The following is an 18,083-nucleotide window of genomic DNA, read 5'->3' as shown; positions in this document are numbered from 1 at the left end:
CATTCTGATAATAATCACAATAGTGGATATGATATTGGGGATCATCATTCTTAACAGCATTAAAGTTTAAATACACTCAATATTATCAACAAGAAATGAACATGATTTACATTTTTTTTGATGGTGGTGCTGGCAATTGAACACAGAGCCTTGTGAATGTGAGGCAAGCACTCTACCAACTGAGCTATATCCCCAGACCTTGGTCTATATTTTCTTTTAAAAATCAGAAATATATACCTAAAAATGATTGAAATACATGGAGGCAAATTCTTGTTACTGATATGAGAATATGAATGTTATTATGATGTAATTTTTTCCAAATTATCTTAAAATTTTAAGGGAATCTCTGATAAAATTCCAATAGTATTTTACTTGCAATAGTGCTGATTCTAAAAATCTACAAGAATGAACTGAAACTAGAAATAAAATTCTGATAGAAATAATGCTAGGTGACTTTCTTTATTGGACTTTTAAGTACATCATGCAGATGGACAATTTTTTACATTATGAATCTGGCAGCCTGATGAATGGTCAGTTTAAGTCAATCATTTATATGCATGTGACAGAAGAAATACCTGAATTTTTTTAAAATGACAGATGCCATTTTCAGATTATCATAAGAGAAGAAAGTATAAACTTAAAATTAAGATTAATAATCTCACTCATACAGAAAACCAAATGTCCTGAATGGGCAACATTTGAAGAGCCATTTCCGCATGATGGAATATTTTCATGTGATTTTTTTTTAAATGTTCATAAGACTCATGCCTACATTTAGAAACTCTAGGATTTCTACTTAGAAATTCCATGATTCTTCAATCTATATAGTTAAAATGAAAATTAAAACAAAATAGAATTAAGAATAATAATAATATCAGAAGATGTTGATATTTCTAGCAAAAAGACCACACAAGTCCACAGGACAGGACCTGAGGAAATCAGAGAGAAGAACCACAGTAACATAGAGAGCTTTTACATGGCAGAGCAATCTGCCTGGAACTAGGAGATGCTCATTCCCATGAGCATGAAGCAGAACGCAGCAGAGCACCTGGGGAACGAGGATTGGGTGGGGATGCAGGCAAGGTCTAGAGCCCTGGTTCCCAAGCAGGAGTGAGCCTCTGAATCCTGACAGGGCTTCTCAAGACACAGAGGGCAGCTTCACACCTACAGCAGGAGGTTCAGGTGGTCAGGTGAGGTGTGCATCAGAATGCACATTTCAGCAAGATTCCAGGTGATGCCCAGGTGGTACTCCTGGGAACACCATTTGAGAAGCACTGACACAGAACCATGTCTTGATTTGTTTTTGGGGGAAACACAAATGGTATCTGAAACTTGCCAGCCAAGAGGCCAAATGATAAGATAAAATAAATAAATTATTGAGTTCGCAAAATTTCAATAAAAAACATTGGGGCATCCTGGGGAATCTGTATTTGAAATTCCTATTTGGGGAGAGAGAGAAGGGAGGGTGGGGAGAGGGTACCAGGGATGGAATCCAGGGGAACTTAAGCACTGAGCTACATGCCCAGGTCCTCTTTTTATTTTTATTTTAAGATAGGATCTCGCTAAGATATGGAGCCTGGCTTTTAAGTTGCAGTCTTCCTGCCTCAGCCTCCCTAGTTGGAGGGAATTTGGAGTTCCTTCTCTCCCTCCTCAAAGCAAACAGGCCAGCACCATGGAAAGAGAAAACCAAACAGGAACTGGAAACTTTATCCTCCTGGGATTCACAGATGACCCTGACCTGCAGTCCCTCCTCTTTGGCTTGCTTCTGTCCGGGTACCTGGTCACAGTCACAGGGAACCTGCTCATCATCCTGGCTGTCATCTCAGACTCCCACCTGCACACACCCATGTACTTTTTCCTCTCCAACCTGTCCCTGGCTGACATTGGCTTCACCTCCACCACCATCCCCAAGGCTCTCAGGAACATCCACTCTCACAACAAAGGGATCACCTTTGCAGGTTGCATCTCACAGGTATATTTTTTCGTTTTGTTTGGATGCCAGGAAAATTTGCTCCTGACAGTGATGGCCTATGACCGCTTTGTGGCCATCTGTCACCCCCTGCACTATGTGGTCATCATGAGCCCATGGCTCTGTCTTCTCATGGCTCTGGGATCCTGGATGGTCAGTGTCCTAGGTTCCCAGCTAGATACCTTGACAATATTGAGGCTGTCCTTTTGCACAAAAATAGAAATCCCTCACTTCTTCTGTGATCTTCCTGAAATCCTGAAGCTCGCCTGCTCTGACACACTCATCAATAACATTGTGGTGTTCTCTATGATCATCGTCCTGGGTGTCTTCCCTCTCACTGGCATCCTCTTCTCCTACTCTCAGATTTTCTCCTCCATCCTAAGGATCTCATCAGACAGGGGCAAGTACAAAGCCTTCTCCACCTGTGGGTCTCACCTCTTGGTGGTCTCCTTGTTCTATGGCACTAGCCTTGGGGTCTACCTCAGTTCTGTAGCCACACAGTCTTCTACGAAGAAGCTGATGGCCTCAGTGATGTACACTATGGTCACCCCCATGATGAATCCATTCATCTACAGTCTGAGGAACAGGGATATCAAGGTGGCCCTGGGAAGAGTCCTCACCAAGATGGTGCCTCTCAGTGAAAGGGTGGATACACGTCTCTCCTGAATCATAATGTCCATCATACTGAAGACCCTGGAGCCCCACCCCTCCATGCAAGACTCTGCCTATCTATGCTTGGTGTATTTTAGGGTACCTCATTAATCCATTTTAGTGGATTAATCCAGCAATTAGGCTAAAGCTCCATGATCTAATCACTTTACCTCTGAATGTTCTTGCCTTGTCTACACCTGAACTATGGGAACACCACATACCTAATCCACAGCACTGCCTTGGATTGTTAGTAAAGATGAGCATATTTTCATGGCTTTGTCATCATCCTTAGGGTTCATTCCTACTTAGGGACTGTTCCTATTGCAACATTTTGGATCACCTATGCACTATCTAACCAGTCATTGTAATTTTGTTTGAATACAAATGGGATTTTTAATTTGTGATACCCAACACTGAGGTGTGGGGTATTTGTATTTTTTATGATACAAAATACTGGCATTTATTGATGGAGCACCATGTTATATCTCAATGCATGCATGCTACATGTAGTGATAAATTTAAAGTAATCAGTATTTCCATCTCCTGGAATATTTATTATTTATTTTCACTGGGACACTTCATGCTCTTCTAGTTTTCCAAAATTATATAATCAATTGTTATGAACTATTGTCCTCTACTGTGGGGACAAGTGCATGGAGTACTGCAGACATGGCATATGTTAAGGGCACCAGAGTGGCAGGCCACTCCCCTCATACTAAGCACGTGACCGGCAGACTGCTTACCCTGTAGGCACAGCCCTGGGTGTGAGGCCATGTATTGCAGTCCCTGCACTTGCTCCACAGCCTGTCCCTCGGTTGGTCGCTGTAAGGACAGTTAGCAAGAAATTGCATGGGTGGCTGCCTGTAATCTGCCTGGCTACTTCCTGAGAATATATACATGGTAACTGGGCAATAAAATCGACCTGCTTCCTGCTTTATCTCCGGAGGTCTTGAATAGCAACTCCACAGCCACACTCTCCCGTACCCTGTTCTTTGGACCTCCCTGCTAAACAAGAGAGAGCCCATGCACTCTACTTGCTGTAGAACTTTAGAAATCATTTCTCTTATAAAACTGGGCTTCACACCCTGTACCGAACCTCCTCCTCACCCTGCCTGATTTCTAAGGACCACTTTTGTACTCTCACCTTCTGAGACATCAACTTCATCCCCTTCCGCATATGAACAAGAACTTGCAGCCTTTGCTCTGGTCCTTTGGATTGACATATATCCTCAGAATAGGCTGTGTAAATTGTGCAAATGCTGTCTTGAAAACTCATTTACAGGAACATTTCCTGAGGTGGTGTGAATGAATTAACTCAATGATTTCCCCTTTAAATCATTCCTACTGTGTTTCCCATCACACTGACTGTGGAATTTTTCTACTCACCCTCTGTACAGATTCCTTGAATTCGAGAACTGGCTCTTTCCCATCTTCACAGCCACAATGTCTAATCCTCTTGTTGGAAAGGAGTTTTTACTCAGTGAATATCTGTCAAATGGAGTGAAAATTAGCTCGGCAGATGGTTCAATGTAAAATAGAATCTGGAAGAGAAAATGCAAAGTTTTAAATTGAATAAAAGATTTTGAGCTAGAAAAGAAATTCAGAGTTACTAATGCTGATATTAATAACAACAACCCTCAGCAGGTGCCAGCACTATTTCCATGTTTTATAAACATCCCATCACTAGATTTCCCAATGTCTCTTTTATTTGATGTATTAATCTGTTGCATTGTTATAATAAAGTGCCAGAGACTGGGTACATTATAAAGAGGTCTTTCTCTCACAGTTTGGGCTCTATCAAGTCCAGTTAGCACGACTCCTGCTATGGACAGGGAGCCTCTGACTTCATCCCATCCGGGTGCCAGGAGCACTTTCAACAGGGAGAGATCGGATGGAGAGACAGGAAGCCAGAGAGATACTCAGATGGGCCAGTATGACATCACCAGATGATACAAACTTACGAGATCACCATCCTATGTATGATTAGTGAGGGACCAAAGCATGGTTTTGCAGGGCACAACTGTATTCTAATCTCATTTCCTGTCTTATTCAGCATTTCCTCACCAAAAAGGCCTGTCAAGTACAACTTAGAGCAGGAAAAGTATATTTCGGCTCTGAGTTTCAGAGGTTTGGTGCATGGTCAGCTGACTCCACAGCTCTGGGCCTGAGGTGACACCATGGCGGAAGGGCTAGAGGAGAGAAGCAGCTCAGGCAGGGCAACCAGGAAGCAGAGAGAGCTCCACTCTCCAGCAACAAAGCATAAACCTGAAGGCACCCCCTGGGGATGTAGCTCCTCCAGGCACACCTACCTGCCCACAGTTTTACCCAGTTGATGCATTTTAAGTGGATTAATCCAACAGTTAGGCCACAGCTCCATGATCTAATCACTTCACCTCTGAATGTTCTTGCCCTGTCAACACCTGAGCTCTGGGAACACCACATACCCAATCCACAGCACTGCCTGGATTGTTAGTGAAGATGAGCACCTTTTCATGGCTTTGTGTTTTTCTTCATTCCCGCCTCACTGAAGTACAGCCAGCATGGCGGCACATATTCAGGTGACAAGGTGATGCCTTGACAGACACGTACAGTGTGTCATGATCTCCTTGCATTTATTCTTTCTGTATTTTTGGTGCAACACCTTGAATCATATACCAAAATATAAATCCTACTTCTAATTTACTTTAATCAGTTGATATACCTACATTGTCATGTTTATAATGCCTAATGTGTTCTAAATGCATTTCCTAGCTTTCCCATTTATTTTTTCTTTCCTGATTTCTTGACCTACACTGTTGAACATGCTAGAATTCTCCAGTTATGTTTTCGGTTCTACCCATTTTTTCTTCCATCTGGGTATATGTTCAGAGAATTCATCTATATTCCCTTCTAAAGTCCACTACAACTTAAGATCTTTCCCACAATTTTCTTTGATGACTATTTTTGACATTTAGAGAGCAATTAACTCCATCTTAATCCAATCCATAAATAATTATCCAAGATTTATTTCAAAATCTTCTTCATGGCACTCTTTTTTTCTGGTGTTATATAAAGTATATTCACACCATTTGTGTTTTCATACATGAACTTGGGGTAATAATGTCCATCTCATTCCATGAAAACAATGCTCTCATGGGACCTGATCTCATTTCTGTAGTCATAATTCAGTCAATATGTCTTGACGCTATGCCAACGTGTACCTGGGTTTAATGATAGATAAGGCCATGATTGCTAAACTGGTGGCATATAATTCTTTACAATTTTTAATGTAAGGCCAAATATTAAAGAAAACAAACCACTAGATAAAAATGAACACAAATACAAACACAACTTTTCACAAACAAAAATAATTTAGAAAAGATTGTTGTAAAAGATGTGTGTCAGATTTGCATCCCATTAACTATGATGAAGTTCATTCCTAATTCTCAATGAATCTTTTTAAACTATGATGTTTAAAAGTCTTTTCAGTGTATCTGTAAATTGTTTTTTCACATGTTCATTCAACACTGACTTCTGTAATTGGATCACTTTAAAAGACAAAGCAATTTTCCATCTGTGAGTTTCATTCATTCACTCAGGGTTGAAGATACATCAAGTGTGCTTTTCATGCATAAAAATGACAGTAAAGAACTGGGGGAGGGCTTCACCGAGAAACTGATAATTCACACTGTGATTTTTCTACCCACTAATGAAAGATAATTTTCACTTCTAGAACGTCAAGACATATCTTTTAAGAACCAAAATAAACCCAAGACACCTTGCAGACACTTCCTGAATCCTAAACAAACTGACGACTCTTTTACATAGAATACTAGAGTAGTTACGGCAGCAAAAGATTCTGATGGCAATGAAAGTTGTAAATTGTGTTTCAGTCTCTTTTTCTGATTCACAAAGTGCAAAATTCAGGATCTCAATCTTTCAGTGGTGCTTTTCCTAGAAATAGTTCTTCATTTTGTTTGTCAAAGTCGTTTCTGAATTAGGTCTATCCTTGTAGACAGAGGTATAACGAGAAACATAGGTACTGCAGAGAAGAACCTGCCTGAACCTCGACACTGAATTGATTGGTCAGTCTGATGGCACAGATTGCAGAACCAGGCATTGAGTTGTTCAAAAACAAAAAACGCCATTTTCACAGTCCCTGACTGGATGCTGCATTAGATCAATTATGGACGCATGTCCTTCCACATCTGATTGTTCATAAACCTACCATTGGAGTGCTCCATAATACTGGATAGTGTTTTTCCATGGGAAAGAAAGCTCATGCTTAGAAGATAACGGTCAATGGAACTATCCTGAACAAGAAACGAACCATCTGGAACATTGGCTAGCTTCCCCTCTGCTTCTCTTCTTATTTTGCAAGTTGTTTCAGCTCCTCTGTAAGGATTGTCACAACCAGGGGACCACTGCTTTGCATAGACATAAACTCTTGCAACCCCAGGGGCAGAGTTAGGATCAAAACTCAAAGAACAGCACATACATTCCGCCACATGGGCAACTGTGCCAGTGAGCCCACTGAAGACCTTTGATTTAACTATGTGCTTTAGAGTAGCAATGGCGAGAGTGAAGGGAACTCTCATGACACTCTGGGTCTCTGTAACATGACTCCTATAGTGCCAACCAACAAGCCATTCGCTGACTGGTCCACAGAGATCTCTGGATCAGCCACTAGGCCCTGGTCTACCTGATTCTACATTGATTTTGATGTCACTTATGTAACTTCTCATTTTATTAAGTTTGTATTTTATTGTTCTGCTGCATTGATGTTTCTATTCAGATTTAAACCAAGTCCACACCTCCTGGGCAAGTAGCGCTTTCATTCAGATTTTCATAAAGAGAAGGACAAGTGTTCTCTATTTACTCCTCTTTTTTAAAATTATCTTTCCCAGTTATTCTTTGTGAGGGAAAAACATGGCCAAGTTGCCTTTTCAATATGTATGCTCAGCTTCTTAAGAGCAGAGTTGGCTTGGAGTGGGGACAGACCCAGCCTGAAACATCAGGCTCAGGGTTATGATGTGTCCTCCCCTCCTATTGCAGATGGAGCCAATTCCAGCAAACTTCAGAGTTTAAACTGAACCCCAATGGATGGTCCTACAGCCCAGGAGGTCAGAGTGCAAACTGGATTTATGGGATAAAATGAAGGTTTCTGCAGGTCTGTGAGCCTTCAGAGGATCGGAGGAGGAATCTCTTTCCTTATAATTTCCAACATCTAGAGGCTGCCCACATGCCTGGGCGCCTGGACTCTGCATCCCCATTCAAATCCAGCAATGGCTGAGTGAAACCCCACACATCGCATCACTCAGGCACTGACTTTTCTGTCTCTCTGCTACATCCAAGGATCCGAGGACTCATTGCATTCTGCGTATACTCCCTTTTTATTTTCTAGGGATCCAAAATTTGATTTCACAGAACCCTTCCTATAATACAATTCCATAGGCCTGATGACTTTGTGCCAATTGTGAGCACAGAAGGGCATCATTCCTAAGGGGGAAGCATGGGGAGTGAATCCAGGAATATGGCATAGATCAGGTGAGTCCTGACACCTGGGAGGTCTTCCCTTCTAACCCTGTTGGCTACTCCATCAAGACCAAAAGAAATGTTCTGGGTTCCACTGCTATTTTCTGGAATCATTTTCATTATTCTTTATTTAGGAGCATAAAAATCAGAGCTTTGTGAATTGTGAAGCTGGTCCTTCCTCTCTGGACTGGAATATTCAGGCCATGTATTCAGCTTGCTCTGAACCTGGAAAGCCTAGACATTTGTGCAGACTCCTGCCTGTATGGTCAGCCCACCTCTCACCACTCACCTCTGTAACTACACACCTGATGCTCTGTCTACACTGCACCTTCAATAGTGAGGACAAATGCCAGGACAACATCAGTGGAACACATGTGGGGGGAGGGAGGACCTGTCCACAGCCCCCAGTGAAGGTGCTCAGGACTCACATGGGCTCAGGACTCACATGGGCTTGGAAACGGTGTCTACACTTGTTTGTGTAGACAAGGAAACTCTGTATCACTTACTGAGGAAAAGCTCATGGGGAAAGCCAAGTCCAGGGAGAAAGCAAACCTTGAGCCAAGTGCCCCAGGGGAAGGAATGTACATATTTGGGAGAAAAAAAAAAAAAACGTGATGCAAAACTGGCTACATGCACAATTACCTTTCTAGTTTTTTTTGGTTTTTGTTTTCACTCATGGAAACTCAATTGTTCTGAGAATAGACCACAATGCAACAATTAATTTAATGAGCATTCCTGAGAATTCAACCTCCCAGGCCCTGGAAAGAGTAAATATGCCCCGTGATCCTCTCACCCACAGCTCAGCACTGCCAGGAATGAGAGGCTTCACCTGGACCTTGAAGAGCACCACACCTGACGCCACCTCCTGGCCTTCATCAGGGCTGAGCTGACCCTCATCACCCAGGGAAGGAGGAGCAGGAGCTCACCCCAGGGCTGCAGACGTGGGAGCAGGTAGGAGGCAGCACAGGGCTCACAGGATGAGCCTTGGTGGCCCAAGTGGGGACAATGCAGTGAGGAAGGACCCTCACTTAGAGCCGTCTGTGCAGTCAGCTCCGGTCTCTCTCTCTCTCTCTCTCTCTCTCTCTCTCTCTCTCTCTCTCTCTCTCTCTCTCTCTCTCTCTCTCGACTTCTCTACTTCCTGTCTCTCTGGTGAAACCCGATCCTGAGGCTCTCTCACCTTCCTAGTTGAACAAGCTCTCAGCTTGTCTCAAGTTTCCTACCCAATAGCAGCGGCAGCCACTGCGGGTACCTTCATCCTTCTCCACCAAAGATGCTCCATTTTTTTTCTTTTAATGTCTTCATTGTTTCATTGACTGAAATTAAAGTATAACACATTATTGATCACAGGTGATTTTTGTAACATAGATCTAGTAATAAGAAGAATGAAATTTGGGGGCCCATACCATTTAATTTAGTTGAAAGTTAGCATTTTTTTAATTTCCCTTTTTATGAGTACATCATCATGACATGCCGTATCAGTGTTCGTTTTGACATGACAAGCATGGAATATAATTGCCCCAATTCAATCCCCAGTACTTCCCGTTTTCCTCTCACCTCCTTCCCGGTTCCCTTTCCTCCTCCTCCTGTCTCCCTCTATTTATATATAGTTCTTTGTAATTTGCACATTATTTGACGCGTATCTGTAATGCTCTCCATCTTGACCTCTTCTACTTACCCTTTCATGCACTTTCTCAAGAAGAGACCTCTTTTCTGTGCATCAGCACTTGGACATTCATGTCCATTCTCCATTACTACATGCTCAGCCTAACGTTTGTGTCTCCCTTTCCACATCTGAAAAATTGGGGTAATAGTAAGATCCACTTTGTAGAAGTAATATGAGGATTTAATTAATGGGGGATGTGCGTGTGAACAATTTGAGTCGTCTCTTTTTTTTTTTTTTAACTTCTGAGTTTTTATTAAATGAGATGATACAATATTCCAGCTTCTTAATATTAAGTTATTGGTGTACAGAGAACTTGATCAAAGCTCAAATATGAATAATATTAAAATCTCAGATTTTAGATATAGGCAAATATTTTATGAGAGTATTCACTTAAGAGATTTATATATAATTTAGGCTGGGGATGTAGCTCAGTTGTAGAGCACTTGCCTAGCATGCATGAGGCCATGGGTTCAGTCCTCAGTACCACAAGAGAGAGACAGAAAGAGCAGAGGGAGAGAAAACGGGGAGGGAGAGAAAGAGGAAAAGGGACAGAGACCATGTTCTGCTAAGAATAAATCCCAATTCTATGGGCATCTTATTCCCCTTAATTTTGTACAGTAAAATTCACTGTTCAGTTACTAAGTCCTTGTCTCTTCTAATCCAAGGATAATCTTGTATAAAGCTGGAAAAAAAACTGAACTCCAGCAGAAAACACTAGTACTGGTGCTGTAGTTACCTTTAGGGGAATAATTACAATTACTTATTAGGCTGGTAGAAGCTCTACTCCTTTTTCATCTCTAGATTGAGATATTCTAGTGTTTTAAACACAGTGAGGTTTCATTGACAAAAGTCTAGTCCATGAGTAAGGTTCTAGCCTCTGAAATGATATACAGTTTGCTCAAAATGCTGAATGCACTTCTATTTGAAACATGTTCATTATTCTTTCCCATCATGGTTCTGTCACATTCATTCATCTAGTGTGTCATATTGAACCCTTCATTGCTGTTTTTTTTTTTCTTTTTCTTTTTGGTGGGGGGGACCTTCTGCTAAAAAATATATAGGATTCACAGAAGTATCCCTTTAATGTATAATTTCCATTTCACACTATCAGCTCCCCAAAGACAAAAACTGGGAAAAATTTCCAGTTAGTAAAATCATAATTCACTAGGATTTCCTCTCCATAAAGGAAATTTTAAAAATGTTATTTAGAAGCTGAACAAACACCTTGGATATTCTTCTAAAGAGAATGCTATATCACTGCTACCAAAACCCAGTTACCTAATAAATCTAAAGATCATATGGATATGTAATAGCAAAAAATCTGGCAGTTTAAAATACATTTTTACAATTTTATACTATACCATTTGGGTAAAGGAGCTGTTCAGTATTGTTAATGACAACCTTGTCTGCCTGGATGCTGGCCGGCTAGATTCAGCTGAAAACAGTAACAGGACATCCTTTTGGCTTATTTTCCTTGAGCTTTTGGTCACATTTCCACCAGCTCCAGGGAAGCCTGTCCCAGGGTACAGTTCTCAGTTCTCTGTTCAGCTGCTTAGGGATAAAACATGGGGCTTTACCTTACCTAGTCCAGCACCTGGCACTCAGATAGTAAACACTGCACCTTTAAACTAAGAAAAGACTCAAAGACTTTGCACAATTCTCGATTTTGTACTTTCCAAGGAAATCAAAAATTAATCTTAAACTGAATTTATACTTAAAAAATGCAGTGCCTCAAAAAAGCAAAATCTAGAATGGAAAAATTTCAGGAGAATATACCTTATTAATCTAATCTTATTTTGGCTAAATTATCATAGTAAGTGTAATTTATTATTGTATTGAGAAGCACAGTCTACCATGTTTTGCTAAGATGGTATTAGTGAAATATATGTGAATGGTTCAGAGGTGATAGCCCTTTAGCCTTTTGTGAATTCATTACATAAAAAGATAAAGGCTAACTAGAATTTGACATTCAGCAATTTACTTGCTTAACACAAGTTGAATCAGGAGACAGTTAAATATCAGAATCTCATTTACTTAGGATATTGAGAAGTTCCCATCTGGATCCCAGTGCTTTTCAGCCTTGTCACACATCGGAATTGCTTGGAAGCTTTCAAAAATTACCAAATGCTCAGGCCAATTAAATCTGGAGTGGAGAGCCCTGAATCAGTTTCCCAGTTTCCCAGGTGTCTCTAACATGCAGCCAGCACGCAGACCACTGAGGCATCCTTTTGAGAGACCTGTTTCTTGAAAGCCAATTCTTGATAGAATTCCTATCTAGATAGCTTTGCTTTTCCAAAATTCCACCAGAAAAGGGGATTTCTTTCTTTCTTACTCTTTTTAGAAAAAGGCACCGTTATGCTTCCTCTAATGACACAGCCTGCTGTTGGTAGGAACTGACTGTCGGAGGTTATCTAGAACATTGGTGGTAAAGAAGAAAGTCCTTGTCTTGGCAGAGCAGGCAGAATTTCAGGCTTCGGCAGCTGCCTCCAGCAACAAAAAATGCCCAGATGCCCATGAACACCATGATTACGTATGCTCACACCAGATTTATTCCATAGTGAGGACTTAGGAAGGTCTGAGTAGATACCAGCAGATGGGTCAGGAGAACTATAAGAAGAATGTACCACTTTTTCTTCTCACAAGCATCAAAAAATATAATGCCCCAGAACACGGGCAGCAATATGATAACCAGCGTCATGCAAGCTGAATTAAGGAAAAACTGAGGAGAATCTCCATGAATGCCCACAATACCTGGCCCCAAGGAGTCAGACAGGGTATTCACAAAGGAAAACACTCTGCTCATGATTCCAAAGCCCAAGCCAGAAACATAGGCCAGCAATCGCATGGAGGGTACACTCTCATCTGGGTTTATGCTCTTCAAACCCTCCCTGGCTTTTTTTAAAAGTCTGTAATAAGCAAATCGGAACATTTCTTGGATAATGACTGAAACCAACACTCCGAAGATTAGCACATATTTCTGTGTTGGTCCATCTTTGTTCTCAGTAATGTGACTTGCTATGAACCATAAAAGGGATGAAAGGAGTAGAGACACCAACCAGAAGAAAGCCCAAGCTCCCAAAAGGAGATGCATGATCAGGTGCTCCTGTGTTTTCATAAATTTCCAACCTTTCGCTGCACACACACCTGAATCACCTAGGGAGCCGGCGATGAGGAAGATGACGCGCAACGGCTCCAGGGCGATGGTGAAGGCCAAGGCAATGAAGGTGCAACCGAAGAACACGGCCACCATCATGACAACCGCGGAAGCCAGCCTGGGGGCCCGGCGCGGGGCCTTTCAGTCGTCTCTTAACGCGTAGTGAGCATCTATACCTCTGCATTTGTCTCACTGGATTTCATTAACACCATTCTGTTTATGTTGTATAAAAAGTAAACAAAGATAAAAATGAGCTAAGGTATATTAAACATAGTGTGAGGGCTGGATAAATATAGGTCCTCGAGAAAGTTCTAGCTATCATTACTCTTATTTGTTGGGTATTTACAATATTCCTGTCCCTGTCGGGTAGTTTTCAATGGAGTTAATATTTGAAATGTTTGAGATCTATTTTCTAACAGATTTGACTGCGCTTGGGGATGCCCCCTTTTTATCTCTTGTGAGTTCCTTTTTTGTTAATTTTTATTTTTAATAATTTGGCTTTGCAGAGAGGTTACAAAGAGAATACTGAGTTCTCATTCAGTGATAGACATGTTTAGAGCTAAAAAATAGGAGCCCTATTTGCAAGACATTCTGAATGTTCTCTGTGCTCCTGATGCCACCTGGAGTGGCTTCTGCTCTTTGCATCTTAGTTTTGCATGTTAGTTTTGCCTTAGCAAAATCGCACTCATTTAAAATAGCCTCGAAGCTACTCTAGATCGTCTGCAGTCAGTCCCTCCTCTGAAAACAATGGGTGTTGCCTTCAATGCCTGGTTTCTTTTGCTCCTTGTATGGCACTGACTCAAACTTCCAAGGTGCTGATAAACATTAATGATGATAGACTTAGTTTTCTTTTTTACCTAATGCAGAATTCTGGTGTTACTCCTGCCTCAGGGCCCTGCCAGGGCATTTGTGGTGAAAATTTTGTAATTTATTTCATTCTTTCTTTGGTTATTGAACTAGTATCTTTCATCAGCTTTGGACAGTTATTTTCCCTGAAATAAGTTCTGTTATGAGAGAGTTGCATTCCCTTCTCCTGGAGTTATAAGGAGTGTAATCTTGTAAGGTTGAGCATTTTATTCACTTTGTGTTCATTTTTCTCGTTCCAACTTTAGGCATTTCTATTCTTCCTCCTTTTGTCCATTTCATCAGAATTCTGTCTCATTTGTGAAATTTATATGTGGACACTAATGAATTAGTTACGGAGTTTATTTTATCAGTTCCAGAGTCTTTCTTCTTTTTAATTTATCTACTCTGCTTGGATCTTTATTTTCTCCTCCTTTCTGCTTCAATTAGTTTTGCCCTATGATGTTTTATTACCAATATCTTTAAATTTTAAAGTTGGTATTTCCTAAGGATAGAATAATAAACTTGACAGTGACTCTCAAGCCTGGCATGGTGGCACATGCCTGTAATCCCAGCAGCTCAGGAGGCTGAGACAGGAGGACTGCAAATTCATAGCCAGCATCAGCAAAAGCAAAGCACTAAGCAACTCAGTGAGACTCAATCATTGAATAAAATACAATATAGGGCTGAGAATGTGGCTCAGTGGTCGAGTGCCCTGAATTCAATCCCTGGTACTGGCCCCCCCAAAAAAGAAGGATTCATGTTACCACTCAGTAATAGTCTCTGCTAGGACTTTAGTGAGTCTTTATTTGCTTTTTCTTTCTTTTTTTTTTTTTTTTTTTTTTTCTTTTCTGGTGCTAGTGTTTGAACCCAGGGCTTTGTGCATGTGAAGAAGCACTGTACCAACTGAGCTATATCCCCAGCCTTGCTTGGTGAATCTTGAGGATAACTTTTCTTATGTAAGCATGTGTGTCATTACAAACATCTATTTGCTGATTTAAATTTCTCCAACCCAGAAAAGCTGACAAGTATGCACTCACAGCAGTGTCTTCTCTTTCTCATGATGGAATTTTGCAGCCACTGTTTTTAACAAGGACTTCTAAATGACTTCAGAGAAGATGGGATCTTATTCCACATTTCCCTTTCATCATTAATGGTAAGAATGAAAATCTCAAGCATTTAATACCCTTTGTATATTTCCTTTCACAAATGTCTAATATTCTATGCCCTCATCCCAGAAATGCATTAGTCCCTCTATAATTTATCATTAGGACTTTATAAATCTAAGATACTAACTTTAAATAAGGAGATTATTTTTGTGTTTTAACTATCTGCATGTCACTTTTTCTCCTTCAGATGTTTTCAATCCAATCACTGAACTTTTCTTATTTATACCCCAAAAAAACTGTTAATTCAGAAATACTTCTACTTTCAATGGTAATACATGTCCCTGTATAAATTTATATTATTCATATACTTATATGTGAAGTATAGGCATTAAGTTAGCTGCTATTGTTTCTTATTCCACATCAAATGTTTGAAATTTATTTGAGAATATACAGATTGGATTTAACATTATATTTTCAAAATAGTTAATTAACCATGACAGGTTTATTGATATCTTTAAATAGACTCTCTAAATGATCCAGGAATAAAAAAATGCATGTTAATGGCATTAAAATTACATATTGGATATAGACACCTGAATATGAGAGTGAGCATCACATTTGATGACAAAACTCTAAGGTTATTAGCTTAAACAAAGGAAAAAGTAGAATTCCCTATCTTACACAAAACCTTCACAAGGATTTGGATTTTGGAAACAAAACAATGAAACCAAAATGAGAGATAATGTGTTCCAAATTAATATTTTTTAGTCAAAGGAGACTTTTAGAAAACATCATAAAATTTATGAGAAAACCCAGAAAATTACATGAAACTTCATCAATGAAAAAAAATTAAAAAGATTTCTGCCTATAATAGCAACAGTAGACATATAATATGGGGAATAATTATTCTTATGAACATTAAACCTAAAATACACTCAATATTATTTAAAAGAAATGGACACAATCTACTTTTCATTAAAAGAAAAGTTTGTCCATACAAGAATAGAAATATCTAGAGGTCAATTCCTGTACTTGGAATGACAATCTGAACATTGTAACATGTCAGTTGTTACCAGATTGGTTTATAAATTCCAGGGGATTTCTAAAAAATTCCAGACATACAGTTCTTACAAAAGAGCCTAGTCATTCTTAAATTCATGTATGAGTATAGTCAGGTAAGAGGAATAAAATGACAGTGGAAATAATACTAAATGACTTGTCATACTCAACTTTCAAATATGAAGAGAGTCAATTTTTTTAAAAAATGGGACCAAAGATCTCACAACCTGATAGGTCATTTTTAGTCATTTATTTATAAGAATGTGACAAAGGATATACCTGAATTTTTAAAAACTGACAGAGGCCATTTACATCTGAAGAGAAGAACATATGAAATTAAAATTAATCCAAACTGCATTTGCCATAAAGAAAACGCAGACAGAAAGTCAATGTCCAGAACGGGCAGGATTTGAAGAGCCATTTCCACGAGGTGGAATAAGTGGATGTGATGAGAATCAGATGATGGAAAATACCCAAAAGATTCACTTTTACATTTAGAAATGCTAGGATTTCTTTATTTAGAAAAATCCTTGTTCATTGGATTCATAAAAGAAAAGTGGTAATTCAGAGGAAATGGAAACAAGGCTTAATGATAGCAATGCTTTTTATATGTGTTAGCAGAGGGGCCACCAAAGGTTGGGATACACACATAGAAATTCCAGAAAAGCAGCACAGTAAAACAACAAGCCTCCAATGCCTCACAGACCTGCCTGGAGCTAGGGCGCTCTCATCCCATGTGCCTGTGGCAGAACACCCCAGAGCAGCCAGCAGGGATGCTGGGGAGGGAGGATGCTTAGGGAGGCTCAGGCACTGCAGCCAGGGTCCTCCTATGGCTGTGAGCCTCCGAATCCCCAGAGGGCTTGTTAAAACACAGAGTGCTGGTCCTGCACCCAGAATGGGAGGCTCAGGGTCCTGAGAGCCAGAAGATGCACATTTCCAGCAGGTTCCCAAGTGATAATGGAAAACCACTGACCTATATCCACTTTCTTCAAGTAACAATGATAACTGCAACTTGTCAGCAAAGAGACCCGATCATAAGACAAAACAAATGATTTCTTGAGTTCCCAAGGTGTCAATAATAGACACCGGGTTCATCCTGGGGAATCCCTATTTGGAGTGAATTTGGAGTTCTTTCTCTTCCTCCTGGGAAAACACACAAGCACCATGGAAAGAGAAAACCAAACAGGCAACTTCATTCTCTTGGGATTCACAGATGACCCTGACCTTCAGTTCCTCCTCCTTGGCCTACTTCTGGCCATGTACCTGGTCACTGTGCTGGGGAACCTGCTCATCATCCTGGCTGTCATCTCAGACTCCCACCTGCACACGCCCATGTACTTCTTCCTCTCTAACCTGTCCCTGGCTGACATTGGCTTCACCTCCACCACCATCCCCAAGGCTCTCAGGAACATCCAGAGTCACAGCAAAGTGATCTCCTTTGCAGGTTGCGTCTCACAGATATATTTTTTTGCTTTGTTGGCATGCCAGGACAATTTGCTCCTGACAGTGATGGCTTATGACCGCTTCGTGGCCATCTGTCACCCCCTGCACTATGTGGTCATCATGAGCCCACAGCTCTGCAAGCTCATGGCTCTGGGGTCCTGGTTCACTAGTGTTCTAGGTGCCCTGCCTGGGGCATTGACCATCTTGAGGCTGTCCTTTTGCACAAACATAGAAATCCCTCACTATTTCTGTGATCTTCCTGAAATCCTAAAGCACACCTGCTCTGACACACTCATCAATAACATAGTGGTGTACACTGTGGCCATCGTCCTGGGTGTCTTCCCTCTCACTGGCATCCTCTTCTCCTACTCTCAGATTTTCTCCTCCATCCTGAGGATCTCATCAGACAGGGGCAAGCACAAAGCCTTCTCCACCTGTGGGTCTCACCTCCTGGTGGTCTCCTTGTTCTATGGCACTAGCCTTGGGGTCTACCTCAGTTCTGTAGCCACACTGTCTTCTAGGATAAGTATGATGGCCTCAGTGACATACACCATGGTCACCCCCATGCTGAACCCTTTCATCTACAGTCTGAGGAACAGGGACATCAAGGTGGCCCTGGGGAGAGTCCTCAGCAAGATGGTGCCTCTCAGTGAAAGTGTTGAAGCACACCTCTCCTGA

The 18,083-nt window shown here is 40.8% G+C and overlaps 2 protein-coding genes and 1 pseudogene across 2 annotated transcripts; 2 read left to right on the top strand and 1 right to left on the bottom strand.

Annotated features, from left to right (window-relative positions):
- Positions 1-1,672: 1,672 nt before the first annotated feature.
- On the top strand, positions 1,673-2,635 carry LOC143399926 (olfactory receptor 7C2-like). The gene has a single exon (XM_076857104.2). The coding sequence runs from the start codon at positions 1,673-1,675 to the stop codon at positions 2,633-2,635; it is 963 nt and encodes a 320-aa protein (XP_076713219.2).
- A 9,569-nt stretch (positions 2,636-12,204) lies between these two features.
- On the bottom strand, positions 12,205-13,047 carry LOC143399919 (gamma-secretase subunit APH-1B pseudogene; annotated as a pseudogene).
- A 4,079-nt stretch (positions 13,048-17,126) lies between these two features.
- LOC143399912 (olfactory receptor 7C2-like) lies at positions 17,127-18,083 on the top strand. Its single transcript, XM_076857077.2, has one exon. The coding sequence runs from the start codon at positions 17,127-17,129 to the stop codon at positions 18,081-18,083; it is 957 nt and encodes a 318-aa protein (XP_076713192.2).

This window comes from Callospermophilus lateralis, chromosome 1 (assembly GCF_048772815.1).
Source record: "Callospermophilus lateralis isolate mCalLat2 chromosome 1, mCalLat2.hap1, whole genome shotgun sequence".
NCBI lineage: Eukaryota > Metazoa > Chordata > Mammalia > Rodentia > Sciuridae > Callospermophilus > Callospermophilus lateralis.
The sequence above is the reverse complement of the archived record's forward strand: the minus strand, read 5'-3'. Positions and strand labels throughout refer to the sequence as shown.